The 16228-nt window shown below is 46.9% G+C and overlaps 1 protein-coding gene across 3 annotated transcripts; it reads right to left on the bottom strand.

Moving 5' to 3' along the window:
* Positions 1 to 1881: 1881 nt before the first annotated feature.
* Positions 1882 to 14328, bottom strand: CUNH1orf116 (chromosome unknown C1orf116 homolog). Of its 3 annotated transcripts, none has more exons than XM_032289044.1 (4): positions 14132 to 14328; positions 8804 to 8989; positions 6037 to 6214; positions 1882 to 4679 (listed from the first exon to the last, which is right to left on the bottom strand). In XM_032289044.1, exons 2-4 carry the CDS (start codon positions 8906 to 8908, stop codon positions 3184 to 3186), a joined length of 1779 nt encoding a protein of 592 aa, XP_032144935.1. In that variant the 5' UTR covers positions 8909 to 8989; positions 14132 to 14328; the 3' UTR covers positions 1882 to 3183. The 3 variants fall into 3 exon arrangements, with proteins under 3 accessions (XP_032144935.1, XP_032144936.1, XP_032144937.1); XM_032289045.1 differs by having other exon boundaries at positions 14254 to 14320; XM_032289046.1 differs by lacking the exon at positions 8804 to 8989 and having other exon boundaries at positions 14132 to 14326.
* Between the last annotated feature and the right edge of the window lie 1900 nt (positions 14329 to 16228).

The following is a 16228-nucleotide window of genomic DNA, read 5'->3' on the forward strand; positions in this document are numbered from 1 at the left end:
CACACTGATAGTGGGGTCCTTCTCAGCCCACACATACAACCAGCATCAAAGGACAGAAGGGTTCATCTCACACACTCACAGACCCTGTAGACTCTTTAATCTATACCTCCAGCTCAAACTCAGAACATTGATGGGGACCTGCTCTCCAATCTTTCACCTCCCCTTTCTCCATAAAACAAATGCCAACGTTCATGCACCTGCCCACCCCCAGCTTACAGGGCAGCCTCTGCCAGACCATGCTTCCCACCGTGGAGGAAGGAACATAAGAGTCAGTGGGCTCATCCGTTGACCTCTGTGTGAGATGGCGTGTGATCCTGCCCCATGGACTCAGAGTGCAGAATTCCCAGGGTAGCACAGGTGTGGTGATTCACAAGAGCAGCTGTCGACACATCTGAGTGCACAGACCATCCCCCCATGCCAGGCTGGGAGAGGCTGCTCCTATATTTGGCAGGTGGCTTGTGCCAGTGGCACCAAGGCTATGGCAGGGTATAGCAGAGGTCTAAGGCCAAGTGGAAGTAGAGCTGTTGCTTTGTTTTGAAAGTCAAATGAATGGCCTTTACAAACCTCTACCCACAACTCCTTGAAAAGGGATAGGAGTAATTCTGACCCTACTCTTACCTCCCTCCATATCAATTCAAGCTGAATGAAGAGCACCCCTACATGGCTACAGGAGGATAGATACAACTTCAGCTGGATGTAGCACCACTTTCAGTAAGGTGAATGTCCTCACTGGACCCTCTTGTCTGTCTTCAAAATGAGAATGACCAAGTTTGGATTTATTATTCTATTCTTGAACCCCAAAGACCATCCTTAGAGCAAAATATGCTCTTTGAAGGATGAGAATGTGGAGAAGCACAGTATCTTTAAATAGCAAGGGAAGGGAGTCTCAGATTAGGAAAACTGGGAAATGGACATATCACTAGGATAAGGATGCTGAGTGGCAGGTGCAGGCTGTCTGTGACTTTGTCACGTCTGGGAGACAAATGACTTTTCCCAGGGTGTGAGAATTTAACAGGCTGTATTCCTGATGACCTTGACCATCCTAATCACCCTTGTGTGATGCTGGGGTCCAGATTCCACCCAAGTTTGACTTTATTGCTATTCCCAAGTTTCCCTATTAATCAAGGCAATTCATGAATATGGAATAAGGTGATCATTTCCCAGGTTATGGCTTGAAATAGACACAGAAATCAGCTCAGCTGAATACAGCATGCAGAATCAGTCCTCCAGAAGGCAGAAATCAGCTCAGCTGAATACAGCATGTGGAATCAGTCCTCCAGAAGGCAACTTTCTCTCTTTCCAGGGGTCTGTAATAAGACATAACTTGGCCAGTTGTGGGAGTCCTATGAGCCACAGCAGACTGGGTCCTCACCCATGGCCAGGAATGAGGCACAGGCTTTTGGGTGTGCTTGTGTGAGCAAATGTACATAGAAACCACCACACCCACACCCCACATACCATGACAGGGTGGAGTATTTGTTGTCCTTACCTTAACCTTGTCATTATTTTCAGAAATTCTAGGCTTTCAAGGTGCTGTGTCCATCAGAACACAGCCCAGAAATTCTCAGCAGCCTTAAAAGGCACCTTTCCAACAGCATTTCCTTTATCTGCCCCTTACATCTGGGCATCCTGGACTCCAAGCAGGTCACAGCCATGAGTAAGATTTACTTCCTAAGGGGAAGCAGGAGTCATGTCTAGCCATGTCTAACTTCCAAGCTTGTATTTGCAAGCCCACACCACCCACCTATAATACCCTCTTTTGACATTTGCTCAAGCTGCACAACTTGGTCAGGGAATTTGAGGGGATAGGTGTTCTGGTTAATGAAGAATTACCATATAGGTATCTTCCAAAGAGTAAATTAAAAGTCACAGCAGTAACTAATATTCTGAACAATATTTAATCTCTGATGCTTCAGAAGACACTTTGAGATCTCGAAGGACCTTAGGGTTGAGTCTTTGATAGTGACTATGAGTTCTTAGGGTGCTGTGTGGATGTACAACAGCACTGGCTAAGGAGAGGTGGCAGCAGGCAATGAGGGTAAGAACCTCAGCTCTTTCCCTAAATGGCAGGCTGACCCGAGGTAAGTCATTTCTCTTCCCCAGCAGCACTGGGTTGGAGCTTCTCTGAGGCGCCTCTTACCTCTGATATTCTGCTAAGACTGGCAGAGGATGTATGGTGTAGCTTTTCCATCATTGGAACCGAGAAAAATTTAAAACTACCTGCATCAACACAGAGAAGATATGAAACAGTTCTTGGGCGTTTATAAAGCCCGTGGGCTGGGCTCCCATCTCAATGTCAGCCTAGCCCTGGGGTCTGTGCAGGCTGAGATAGGGAGCAGGAAAGCAGGAAGAACAGGAGCAGCAGAGTTGGGGACCACAGCACAGTTTGTAACTGAGCTTATCAAGCCTGTGGAGAAGGACTCTCCCTGGTGGAGGTAGTGGCATGAGTATGTGGTCACTTATCCTGCCTTCTCAGACCAACTGAGAGCTGTTCTGCTGTCAGTCAACCCAGAGCTTGGGTTACAGGGATGTGTCCTGTCTTTGGGACTGGTGATACTGAGAAGGCAGTGGGCGAAGAGATAATGAACCAGCTCCTCTTAGCCTAGGCCTTGTCCAGAAGGCTGGAACTGAGAGAGAGAGATCTGGCAAGGTATGAGCCAGTCTCCATCCACTGTAGGGATTCCAGGAGGCCCGCATTTCATGTGAGCCTGCATTTGCTGGCTGTAACTACTGTTCAAGTCACTGACATGTCCATTGTCTCATCTGACTTTTCTTCTCAGGCATGGCCATCCCCTCCACTCAGCTCTGGCTAGGCTTGAATCTACCCAGTGTAAGAAAACCTCTAACAAGAGCAAAATTCTGAACAATGACTCATTGTGTTACATAAATAGCTTCAGTGATGTATCCCGCCCCACCCTCCCGCCCCCGCCACACACACACCCTCTTGTGAAGATCACCTTCAGAATGATCCATGTGGGCACTCAATGGCACAACACTCTGAATATAAACGTATGCTTCGATTCAAATCTCTCCCTCCCGTTCATCTCCAGCAGAGAGCATCTGAGAGAACCCTTCCCCTGCCCAAGCCTTAAGTTATGCGATGGCAAAGGCTCCCACTTGGAGCCTGCGTCTCTTCTTGTTCAGCCAAGTCGGGGGCAGTGCTGGCAGTGCTGGTGGCAGAGTCTACTCCTTCAACAGTCCCAGCTTCTTCAGGGCCTCCCTTCTGTGTTCATTGGGGACACCTTTTGGGGAGATCTTGACACTGACACAGGGGGGCCGAGGAAGCTTGTCACTGCTCTGTCCTTGGTAGGACAGGTGCTTGGAGCTCTGCTCCTGCTCCAGGTCAGCCAGCTTGCCTACCTGGATACCTACAAAGTCTTTCCCTGTGCCCAAGGAGGCCGGGCGGGGCCGAGAATTACGCAAGATGCTGGGCGAGATCTTGTCCAAGACGGAGCCCTTTCCCAGAGAAGTGCTGGTTTTGGGGCTGGCGTCTTTCTCAGCTGAGAGGTAGCTGCTCAGCCCCACGCCTGAGCGCTCCAGAGTGTTGGACTTGAAGTTCATCTGTCTCAGGCCAGGGATGTTGCTCTCCTGGAGAGTCAGGGCTGAGTCAGGCTTCGGTGGAGTCGGGGGACTATTTGCCCTTGGAGCCTTAGGGATAGGAATTGGCACTGATTTGGTAGCTGCGACATTGCCTGGAGCTGGAGACTTCATTGGCAAAGGTCCCTGAGCTGGAGCTGGAGCCGGAGCTCGAACCAGAGGCTTCCCTGCAGCAGGGATAGCTGCTGAGGCCTGAGCTGGGGCTGGGGACGGACGCTGGGCACGTGTCTCCTTGAGTCTAATGGAGCTGGTGGGCTTACTTAAGTGGAGTCCAGGCTCATCTTGGTCCTGGGGAAGCCCCAGCTTCTCCAGGGCTTCTCTACGTGCTTTCCTCTGCTCTTGCAGTGAAGAGGGGGCCAGGCCAGAATCTCCAGGGGCAGCCTCAGTGTGGCGGGACAGCCAGTGCTGGGGATCACTGTGGAAGCTGCTTCGGCTGCTCTTCAGAACAATATTAGGTGGCAGCTTCCGGGGCTTAGGGGCTGTGAGGGGAGCCAGTCGGGTGTTTGGGTCCTCCCCTGATGGGAGGAGAGCATCTTCAGCTTTTACATTCTGAGGCAACACTGCAGGAGGAGGCCGGGGTTGTTGTGTGCACCCAGTTGAGCCTGTTTCCTTGGCTTTTTGGGACATGGCCTTTGAAGCAGTCTGCTGTCTCTCCTGGGAGCAGGATGGTGTGTGGAGCTGGGGTGCGTGGCCCTGCTGTCCTGGCCCCTCGGGCAGGCTGGCTTCCCTATACTGCTCTGTCTGGGTGTCCCGGAAAGCTTCTGGTGGGGGGATGAGCACCACGTCCAAGTCAAGGGTAGCCTCCCGGGGGCTGGCAGGTGCCTGGCTGGGTTCGCTGCTCTGGCTGACTTGCTCTTTCTCAGGCCCTGGCACAAGCCTCACGGGTTCTCCAGGGGTGTGCCTGATAGCCTGGGTGGTGCTTTTCCTGAAGTTCTGGCTCCTGGCAATGTGGATATTCCTGGGGAGGCTATAGGAGCCAGATCTGAGGCCCAGGCCCTGGGGCTCGGGAGGATGGGATGAGCTGGGCTCTGTCACTGTCTTTGGCTCTGGTCCTTGCTGGGTGATGATCTCCTCTGGACCTCCTGTGAAGATAAGAAAGAACATAAAAGAGTGGATAGAGGTGAGGGCCCTGCTGCAGAGGGGAAAGCAATTACTTCCTGAACTCTGATCCCAAACTAACAACGAATGGGTTTTATTTTGTTTCGTTTTTACAGGAGGAGAACTTTTGTCTGGATATCATTTAGATTAATAGGTCAGTCATAGCAGATCTGGGGACAGGCGCAGTGTCTCATGCCTGGAATTCCAGCACTTTGGGAGGCCAAAACAAGTGGATCATTTGAGCCCAAGAGTTCGAGACCAACCAGGGCACCATAAGAGACCCCATTTCTACAAATAACAATAGCAGATCCTTTTTGACTGAGAATTAATTTTCCATAATTGGTGGCAAGAGAGTGACCCCTGATTGCTCTAAGTTCCTGACTCATCCTCTCCTCGGGCTTCTACAGAGGCACCAGAGTTGGGGATAAATTTGGGACAGTTCCTTCTACCTATCTTGGGGCTCCAGATAACTGAGCCCAATGGAAGCCTATGAATAAATGATTTGCTCTTGATTCAACCAGGCTTCTGCCTTCTTCTACTTTCACTTTCTATGAGCACCTGGATGATTCTGCAATAGTCATAGTGTCCCCACACCAGAAAGTGACTTCTTTCCTTCTAGTGAGCTAGGCAGGTGCATCAGGCCCACGGGGTCAGTGAATCAGTCTCAAGGAGCCAAAAAGTCCTATGTCTCCATTTATAGGTCTAGCTCCAGGGAGGATCTAACTGTTAATAAATATTTGCTAAATGAAACAACAAAAAACTGCAGCCCTCACAGGAGTAAAATGCTCCTCACACTCTGGGACATGTGGCCCCACACACATGACCACAGTTGTGTTGTTCTGTTCCCCTTCTGCTGAGCCTGAACACCACTGGCTCTCCGTGCTCTCTGACGAGGGCCTCAAGGTGCTTCCCACTGCAGCTGGGGAGCCCTTCCCTCTCCTTATCTCTCCTACCCTTGTCCTCTGTGCCACCCAGATTAGCTCCCTAGACTGACTCAGTCACTCCAGAGCCAACCACCCAGCCCTCCCTGACTGCCTCCCCCGCCCCTGTGGTCATATCTCTTTAGAATTTTTCCACAGGAGAATGGGAGCTGGTCAACCCCCTTTCCATTCCAGGGCTCTGATACTTCATAGAAAGACATAGGAAGCTGGCTTGCCGGCGGTCCCTCCTTCCCTCCAGGGACAAGGCTCTGCATAGCCAGGAGAGTGGTGGGGAGTGTGGCTACTCCTTCTTCTGCCTGTGACCCTTGAGGCAGAGGGCAAGCAAGGTAGAAGGTGGCCGGAGGGACATCTTGATTTCCTGGGTTTTGCTGGAGTTCTACCCCAGAGAGATCTGCCTTACCCCGGGGAGTGGGCTGGGTTATGGGCAGTGCTTGGAAACCTCTGGGAGTTGTGGCTGGCTCAGACTCATCAGTGGACAGTCCGCTGTCAGCCTCTGTGTCCAGTGAGCCAATGGTCTCCTCCAGGAAGAGCAGACACTCCTTCTCTTCAGCGGACAGGTAGTCGTAGCTGCTATCACTCTGTAGGGGAGCGAGGAGAGGGAGAGAGAGCTGTGAGAATGAGCTCCCTCCGCAGAAACTGGCGGGGCCTGAGAACCACCCTGCAGAGGGGAAGGAATGCTGAAGAGCTGGAAACCTTTCCCTCCTGCTACTCTGCAAACCGCTGGAGTTGCTTCCTGAAACTCTGTAGGGAGGACAGAGACGGTCAGGGTGCTGGCCCACCAGCACCCAGCTCCCGAGCTGGGGAGGCCCAAGGCCAGGGCCTTTCTTTGGCTCAGTCCTGGCTGGCATACTTAGGGGCACAGATGAGAAGCAGTCCCAAGTTCCAATTCCAATTCCTCTGTGTGACGTTTGTCAAACATTTCACTTTGGGCATCTCTGATTTAGAGGTGCTCCAAATTAGAAGGGCAACAAAACAATTTGACCTGAAATGTCAGTGGTATTGCTTTTAACTTTTAAAAGTACTTCTGCAGACTTGATCTGGTATGTGAAGGACAGAATGAGGAAAAACAGGAAAGGCAGCCAACCACAGGCTGCCAGGCCAATGGGAACTGCGGCATGACTAGCCACAGATAAATGTACTAAGTGATTTATACTTGACTTTGAAATGCATTCCATAGGAGATTTTTTCCCCTTGTACATTTACTTTCTTGATGACATTTGGCTCTGGCTAATGTTCAAATAACTGTGCATTTCTAAAGCAAATATTAACTTAAAGGGGTTGGTTCGCGGAGAAACTGGACGGTATGGGAGGAGGGAAAAGCAGCTTAGTATTAAATATGAAGTAGATCTGAAAGTAGATCATATTCATTATGAGAGAGTACACAGAGGTACCTGGAAGAAAACAATAACGGTCATCTCAGGCAGTTACTATCTATTCTGTACCAGGGCAAGAAGGTTGATGGAATTGCTCTTCCACAGAGGAGGCTGAAGAGAAAACAAAAGAGCAAAGTGGAATGTAAGAAATTTGGGCTGAGTCTCTTCTTGGCGTCTCCACCCCTTTTCCTAATATTTGGGACGCTTCAGAGATGTATATTCTTCAGGCCCACCCAGATGGCCAGGGAAGATTTTGAGAAAGCTCTGAAAATATCCTGGAGAGAGTAGAGATGGTTGCAGAATAGCCCTTTCAGTTGCCTCTGCCCCTTAAAGAGCCACCTGTCTGTTGGCTGACTTAGGCCTCCATGTGAAAGGAAGCCCCAAATATAGCCCCTGGCAGCCCTGAAGCTGACTCCAAGTTTCTTGAAGAAAAACATCTTTATTGTCCTCTTCCCCCTAAAATAGCCTTGCCAAGGATATGCTGACTCTGAATTTCTCCTTTGTGAATGACTCACTCTGAAAACTTTAATCCCTGTCACATTCTGTGTCCAATGGTATGAGACTATTGCATTGGCTTCAGCCTAACAGACATAGAAAGATGTCTCCACAGCCCCATTATCTAGGGTCAAAAAGAAATTTTGTGTGATTTCATGCACTTTGGATTTGTGCGTGTCTGTTCCTTTCTCTACTCTGTTTTTACATATCAAAGTCCATTGATTGTCTTAGACACTCTTGACATTCAGTAGACACCCTTATAATCCTTAAATTTTCAAATACCTCCATAGGATATAAAGCAACAAAGCATAAATTCTCCAGGATTCTTATGTACGTGACAAGCATGAACAACAAATGTTTGCATCTAATGCAGGACAGATTTACTCTTTCACACCAGCCTTACAACAACTGAGATTTAAATTCATGCCCAGAAAAATTAGTTTATTAAATGCCACCCACAAGTAGCTAAACACAGTGGCTTTGGAAGATTCTTAGTCTCTGCTCTAGAAAGGCTGTCTGTTCTCCACATAGAGGCATATGCTAGGTGCTTTACCTGTATCTCATTTACTCCCCACAAATTGAATTAAGTGTAAACATTATGCCATTTGAAAACTGAAGAGACTAAAGCTTAGAGAAATTAAGTAAGTTGGCCAAGGTCATACAGCTTATAAGTAGAGAACTCAGATCTGTTTGGTTCCAGAACCTAGGCTCCCAATTACCTATTTTCTTTGATCTTTGTAATAGACCAAAGTAATGCTGCTCATTGCAGAGAACCTCAATAAAATAAGGAGAGTAAAGCTTAGAGAAATTAAGTAATTTGCCCAAGGTCATATAGCTTATAAGTAGAGAACTCAGATCTGTTTGGTTCCAGAACCTAGGCTCCTAATTACCTATTTTCTTTGATCTTTGTAATAGACTTAAGTAATGCTGCTCATTGCAGAGAACCTCAGTAACCCACGTGCTACAAGAACCTACGTTCTGGTTTCCACCATGGCCTCAGATTACAGGGCTGCTCTCTCTGCTGAACCCAATGCCCAACCTAATGAAAATTGTGGGAAAAAGTCTCCTTTGCCCAATTGATGTCTAAAGTTGTCCCATCCTATTCTCTATAGAGCCAGAGCTGACTCAGGCAGAAAGCACCCACTGATGTTGTGATTCACTCCCCAATGAGGAAGATGAAAGAGAAGGTGCAGTGAGCCAGGATGGGTGGCAGGAAAGGACAGGACAGGGCAGGGCAGGGCAGGGCAGGGCAGGTATGCAGAGAGCAGACCAGGTTGCAGGAGGGAGAGTATTACGTACAGATCCAGAGCGGGTGGAGGTGCTGCTCATCATGCTGTCACAGCTGCCGACACGGGTCACGGGTTCTGAGCCAGTCCCCGCTGGCCACAGCTCCCTCTCGGGCATCGCCTGAAACAAGGCGCAGGGATGGCAAAGGGGGCTCCCAGAGGGGAAGTGAGGGGAAGTGAACAATGTCCCAAGCCGGGCCTGAAAAGAGAAGAATCAAAGCCACATGTGAGCCGAGGCTTCGGCAAGGCTCTGCCCAGGCCCTGGGTGGCATGGCCGGAAGGACACCAAGCAAGCAGAGAGCTGGAAGGGGGCTGTGAACAGCCACTGCCCGAGACCCCCGGCCTGCATGGAAGGACCCTGGAGCTGGCTCAAATGCATGCAGAGGACGGACTTAGGTGGCAGAGAGGCAGTCTAGTCAGAAAGAAACTTCTACTACTTCTCTTACATTTTTCTCTGATCCAGGGAGCTTAACCTACATTTTCATTACTATAAGCAATACATATTACAGGGGTTAATAGCTTGGGTTCTGGAGTTAGTTGGGTCTGGGCTCAAATCCCAGTTTAGCCATTTACAGTTATGTGACTTGAGGCAAATTACTCTGAGTCTGTTTTTCTGCATTAAATAAGGTTAGTATAAGGATTACATGAAAGAACAGTTAGCATAGTTTAATTGGTAGTAAATACCCTAACACCTCATAAGTCCATAGTTAACTGTTATTGTTCTTATAACAAGAAAAAGACAAGATCCATCTGGGATCAAACTAAATTGAAACAAGAGAAACAAGAGCTAGAAAAGAAGGATTCTGGCTTAATCCAAGATTGTTCGATTGAGCGAAGAAACAGGTCCCGTAAAAATACCTATCCCATGGGGTTATTGTGAGAACATAATACTCTATGTAAAACACTTTGCATAGTGTAAATTGTCACCTGGTCTCAAGTCAATATCATCAACATCATCACAACCACCACTATGTCCATCTTTAGCTCCCTAGCCTGGAGGCATAAACAGGGCACCTGCAGTGGTTGACACAAACCTGTTTTCTTTCTAGCACATTTCTTTCTTTCTAGTGCCTCTGTTGTTTCACATGTTCCCAGTGAGATTCCCTAGCCCGTGCCAAATGAACAAGAGAAATGTCCCGTGTAGTTTCCTCCCAACTCCAATTCCTTACGGAAAGAAAATTTCAAGGTAATCATTAACAATAGTAATAGCAAAGGAAGGCAGTGCCATCTTCCCTCTGAAAGTCCCAAGGATTTTTATGTGTCTGCTTGTGGGAAATACTCCAAGAACACAGGCAGGCCAGAGGTGAGTGTCCTATGTTAAAATGAAATTCTAAAAGAATTAAGATGAAAAGACCATTCCAAGATCAAATAGAGAGTTGGAGGAGATCCAGAATTAGAATAAAGTTTGTCTTATTCTAAATCCATATTTTCCCTATAATGCCATCCTGCATTTTCTTTCATCCTTCCTACCCTCCAAATACTAGGTAAAAAGTTTTAGAAGAAAATGTGATCTGTTTGAGATCTGGAGGCTTGGGGTTTGGATGTGAGGGCTGATGTTCTCTTGGCCTTTGTTAATAATCACTTCCAATGCCAAAGTCAGATTTGGGCTGGGTTGGGTGTCAGCCTTCCAATCCTATAGAGCTAGCAAGTATGGAGCCCCACGGAGCTCCTCTTCTGCTTGGGAGGAGTCTCTCAAGAGGGGCAAGTGGGGGGCAGGATGTTGGGGAAAAAAAAGGAAAGATATCTAGCGAGCCAGACATCTGGTTCACAGGGATCCAGATCCTCCTAGGAGATATGGAGGGGATTGGAGAGGCAGTGACAGCAAAGAAGCCCAGTGATAAATAAATATGGGGTGAGGCAGTTCTTACGGTTTCTTCTTGAGGTTAGCTTCCCAATACCCATAAGAAACAGAAACATGAGAATCATGTGGATGAAGTTCAGTCATCTCAGCTACCCACTCCATGACTGATGGCCAAGTTCAGGGAGGATTAACCCATTCCTAACATTCTATAGGGTTGAGGCCACTATAGCAAAGGAGATCCATCTCTATGAGTTTAGGCACACAGGAAACACGCAAAAAATGCTGAATGAATGAACTTGCCATCTGTTCTAGGGTCTATTGGGTTGAACCTTTGGAAGGCTTCTTCTTGGTTTCTAACCTATTATTGTGAGTTTTTTCTTAAATATTTAATTTCCCAGATAATACATGGCTCAGTGGAATTTGGGCAATGTTTTCAGTTAAACTAACATTTATGAGCACCTAATAATAGGTACTGGTGATACAAAACTGTATAAGACAAAGGCATTGTTGTCAAAAAGTCAGTGTAGATCTAAGGGTCTAGTTTTGGGCTCCAATTTTCTACTATGTAAAAATCAGGGCATAAATATTTAAAGTGATTCACTGTAATTAACATAGTATTCTCTATGAATGGGTGAGCAGATAGTGCCTCTTACTTTCAGAGAAAATTATTACCCTTGTGCTTCTAAGTATGCTTTAGACTTTACGTAGGCTTTCTAGCCTCTCTTTCCTACCAGAATATAGGATGTCCTGGGAGGCCTAGGTGGGTGGATCATGAGGTCAGGAGTTTGAGACCAGCTTGGCCAACATGGTGAAACCCTGTCTCTACTAAAAATACAAAAATTAGCCAGGTGTGGTGGTTACGCCTGTAATCTCAGCTACTCAGGAGGCTGAGGCAGAAGAAATGCTTGAACCCAGGAGGCAGAGATTGCAGTGAGCCAAGATTGTGCCATTGCACTCCAACATGGGCAACGGAACGAGACTCTGTCTCAAAAAAAAAAAAAAAAAAAAAAAAGAATCTAGGATGTACTCAAGTAGCTGGAAGAGATAAAAGCCGTAGGAAAAGCTCTGCTCTATAAGAACACAGCATGCCATAGCTCGCAAAGTGCTCTCACATATGCTAATTAGATCTTCAGCGTAAACTGGAAACAGGCAGGACATGACGCTTTCTTCATTTTACAGATGAGAAAGAGCTCTTACCACTACCCCTTCCTAAGGGAAACAGTGAATGACCTATATCTGCATATACAGGGCAGCCCTCCCGATGGCATCCCAGAGACTGTCTGGATGCAAGAGGGGCATGCCCCTGAGAATGCTTACTAGCCACCTCTGACTAAAACACTAAAAGCCTTACGACCCCCTTCTACTACTTCATACCTTAAACCCTAAAAATTACCTGCTTCAGCTCTATACTTCCAGGCCAGTGTATTACCTCAACAGCAGATATTTCCACAGTAAGAGATGACACCAACTGCCAAGGAAGATCATGTCTTTAGGTATTACATAATCCCAGCACAGAGGAATCTGAACCCGAAACCAAAGCTGAGCGAGGCACTGTCACCTCATCTCCACACCTAGTTTTCTGACCTAAAGAATCTGAAAGGTTAAAAAAAGTGCTACATTTCTTTTTACTGACTTTATAACCTTGAACCTTGGGGGCTATTGTAAGGCAGCCATTGAAACCCTGATAAGAAGCCTGAGAAACAAGCAAAACACTCAAGGTGAGAGTTTAGTGTCTCTTAACCCTTGACCTCTTTGGGGACTTAACAGGAGGAGGGAATGGGTTAAGAAATATGCAGTGCCTATAGTCAGGGCCACCCATCCAAAGTCACATTAAATATTAACTACTCCACTGACTAAAATACTCAATGCTGCCAAGCCTAGGAAGAGAGGAAATAAAGGTGAAGTTTTGGCATCTGGAGAGGGTGTAGTGGGGAGAGGGCTCCCGCCCCATCCCAGTTGGCTTGTCTGCACATTCTCATCAGATCCAGGTCCCTCTCATCCTCCGCCTCCCAGGAGCTCACTCACATGTCCTCCAAGAGCTCTGTTTCTCTGCCTACTAGTCAGAGAGATTTCCTGCTTCTCAATCCAGGTCTCTCTTGCTGACTACCCAGAAACGTGGCTTAGGCTGGAAAATATCCTAAGAAAAATATCAGAAAGACTAAAATTTGCACTATGTGCATATCTGTCTCCATGAGCACATAGGCAAGTTTCTGTGTGTGTTTAGGCAACATTATCATCTTTTCTTTCACCAGTGGATTTGAGGGAAGGAGCACATAGAATACTCTGCATAGAAGAGCTTTGTTAGATACGGTGGGCGCTCTTTATTCTTAAGTTCACCATCTAGGGCAGCCCTCAGTCAGTGAGTGTGGGCTGTTGGCTCTGTGGTGTGAGATAAGCTCAAGTCTGAATCTCTAGTTGCCAAGACTGGAAAACCATTATATTTTCACTCAGGGCTGTGTGTGCCAGGCCCTGGAGCTGGCACTGAGGTCTTCCCACTTCCCTCTTCCCTGCAGCAGGAGGAAAAGAGTCAATGTTAGGGACCAAAGCGTTAAACCCCCCAGGTCAGATAAAGGAGAAGCAACTTGCTACCCTGACTCCACTCCTAGATCTGCCTGCCTTCTGAAGGTAAATCTGCCACACAAACTGCCAACTGGGACACCTGCAGGAAAACAAATCAAAGCCACCACTCTGGTCTGCTTCTCTCTCTGCGGACTCTGCCACACTACCTTGGCCTGAGCCCCACTTGGAACTCTAACTAGACTTCACATGCAGCCATGAAATATTCATGTGGGTGAGGCCAGGCACAGCCGGGGAGCCTTCTGTTTGCCGGACTCTGTATCTATTAACAGGCAAAGTCAGAAAGTTAATTGAGTAGAACCCAAATAAACTTGACTTTGCAGCTAGATTATCCATGAGTTTTCCAAAGATGAGCTGGTAGCTGGAGTTGAAATTTTCCCCACATGCCCAAACCTCATATCCCCTTACAAACAACCTAGTACAGCTCACGATTAACACACCTGTCCACAGAGAGTTCCATTGTCAAACAAGCATGATCGAACACACACACGCACACACTGCACCCATTATTTAAATAAAGATCAACACCGTGCTGACAAAGTCACTAGAGAATTTCCTGTTACAAACGCAATGGAAAACCAAAATACTCTCCCCCATTTTGACTCCTTCTATTTCAACTTTTCTTTTCCAAAATCACAACTCAATTTCAATTGTTCAGAGATGGAAATTTCCAAAACAAATCTATTTTCTTTTTCTTGTTGCTTGCATAATATGCCTATCCAACCTAAATAGGTAAATGAAAAAGAAGATGCCTCCCAGCCCTGGTCTCCACGAAAATGCTACAATCTCAAGTCACTACCACCTGATCTGATCCCAGAATGGACTCAGAGAACTGAGGAACTAAGAGGACAGCCCCCTAGCTGGGGTATAGAGGGATGCCTCTCCTCCCCTGTAGCTCTGATTTCCCATGAAACCCCTCCTCTTGCTGCAGGATAAGCAATAGTTGGTTAGTGATTAACTCACCTCCACTGGGTTGGGGGCTGAAGAGAGGAAAAGAAATACCCTTTTATATCAAAGGGCAGAGACAGAGGCTGCTTCGTTGCCTCTTACTGTTTTCTTCTCCTTTTGACCTCCTCCTGACTTACCTAGACAGGTAAATGCTTTGTCTGTCCTGACTGTTCCCCACCCTGCCACTGACTCGGCCAATCCTAGCCTCCCTCCCTACCTCTCATTCCAGCTGTTTCCTCAAGGAGGGAATGGGAGGGGAATGGGCAGGGTGGTGCTGCTCCCTCTTAGCCAATCATCTCTTGCCTTCCCCTTCCATGTTTAGAACTAATAAAGAGCTCTTTAAAAAAAGAGGGCTGGAAGGAGGAGGAGCTGGTTTAAACTGAGACTGGGAGGGCAGGTGACAGGGAGGGAGTAGGCAGACGTAGTAGATATATTTAATCTTGGTGTAAAGGAACACAGACAGTCCTCTGGGCAGTGTGCTTCTCCACAGGTCTATGTGAAACAGGTTTTCCATCTAGAACTACCTTCTTCCACTTGGAGCTTAGTTTTCTCTTGAATTCTTTAAGTTAAACTCCTTTGTGGTCAGTTTCGAGGCTAGCTTTTCCAGCTGTTGAAAGTCACTTTCTTCCCCAAGCCTACTACGAGCTCATAATCCTAGCAATTCCATTCATATCCTCTAAGGAGGGTATCCCAAGGATAGGGATGCTGTCGCTGGGCCAGTCTCGTGCCAGTGCTTGACAACTATCTCCTTGGCTTAATTTATTTCTGGGGGAGATAAAACCATTCGTCCTCTAAGAGGCCCCTAGCCTGATGAAAGAGCTACCGGACAGCTTGAAAGGAGAGAAAATGTGCTCTATTATTTGGGCCTCTGCTCTCTTTTAGCTGTTTACACGGAAGGTGGCAATACATATTATCATATAAAAACAAAATAAGCTACCAACCAGTTTAGCAACTTCTGTCTCCTTTCATGAACTGATATTTGGCACTTGTAGGGAGAAGAGGGTAGGTGGAAGAATCTACTGCTTTTGGGGAAGAAATCTCCCTCCAAGGACAGAGATCACTCTAACCAGACATGATTTTTGCCTGGAAGCTGGTTTTTCCTGGAGGTAGATTGTCCTTGATATCTATCAGCATTTGAGGTATTCCACTGACTAGCATTAAAAGGGTGAGAAGGAAATTTAAAATCAATGTACACAGTAATTACCAAAATTGATTTAGCTCTTGCTATTTTTCCAGGTATTGTGTTGAGCATTTTTATGCATCTTTTTACTTAGTCTTTAACTTCAAAAAGTAGGCATTTATTAATATCTAAATTTTACACGGAGGTTAAAAACTATTTTTTTTACCTGCACATGGATATTTATAGCAGCGTTATTCATAGTTGCCAAGACTTGGAAGCAACCAAGGTGTCCTTTGGTAGATAAATGAATAAACAAACTATGAGGCATCCAGAGAATGAAATATCATTCAGTGCTAAAAACAAATGAGCTCTAGGCCGGGCTCAGTGGCTCACGCCTGTAATCCCAGCACTTTGGGAGGCTGAGGCAGGTGGATCGCCTGAGGTCAGAAGTTTGAGAACAGCCTGGCCAACATGGCAAAACCCCATCTCTACTAAAAATACAAAAATTAGTCAGGCATGGTGGTGGGTGCCTGTAATCCCAGCCACTCGGGAGGCTTAGACAGGAGAATCGCCTGAATCCTGAGAGGCAGAGGTTGCAGTGAGCCAAGATTGTGCCACCGCACTCCAGCCTGGGTGACAGAGCAAGATGAAAGAAAGAAACAAAGAAGAAAGAGAGACAGAGAGAGAGAGAGAAGGAAAGAAGAAAGGAGAGAAAGAAAGAAAGAAAGAAAGAAAGAAAGAAAGAAAGAGAAAGAAAGAAAGAAAGAAAGAAAGAAAAGAAAGGAAGAGAAAGAAAGGAAGAAAGACAAGAAAGAAAGGAAGAAAGACAAGAAAGAAAGAAAGAAAGAAAGAAAGAGGGAAAGAAAGAAAGGAAGGAAGGAAGGAAAGAAGGAAGGAAGAAGTGAAGGAAAGAAAGAAAAAGAAAGGTAGGGAGGGAGGGAGGGGGGAAGGAAGGAAGGAAGGAAGGAAGGAAGGAAGGAAGGAAGGAAGGA

The sequence above is a fragment of the Sapajus apella genome, unplaced genomic scaffold (genome assembly GCF_009761245.1).
Source record: "Sapajus apella isolate SASKATOON/1434 unplaced genomic scaffold, GSC_monkey_1.0 scaffold22, whole genome shotgun sequence".
Taxonomy (NCBI): domain Eukaryota; kingdom Metazoa; phylum Chordata; class Mammalia; order Primates; family Cebidae; genus Sapajus; species Sapajus apella.

Excerpts from the sequence above, each read along its gene's own strand:
- CUNH1orf116 (XM_032289044.1), bottom strand. The coding sequence starts at position 8,908 with ATGCCCGAGAGGGAGCTGTGGCCAGCGGGGACTGGCTCAGAACCCGTG. Across the intron at positions 6,215-8,803 it reads CCTCCACCCGCTCTGGATCT|AGTGATAGCAGCTACGACTA; the intron begins GTACGTAATACT and ends GCTCCCCTACAG. Across the intron at positions 4,680-6,036 it reads AACCCAGCCCACTCCCCGGG|GAGGTCCAGAGGAGATCATC; the intron begins GTAAGGCAGATC and ends TTATCTTCACAG.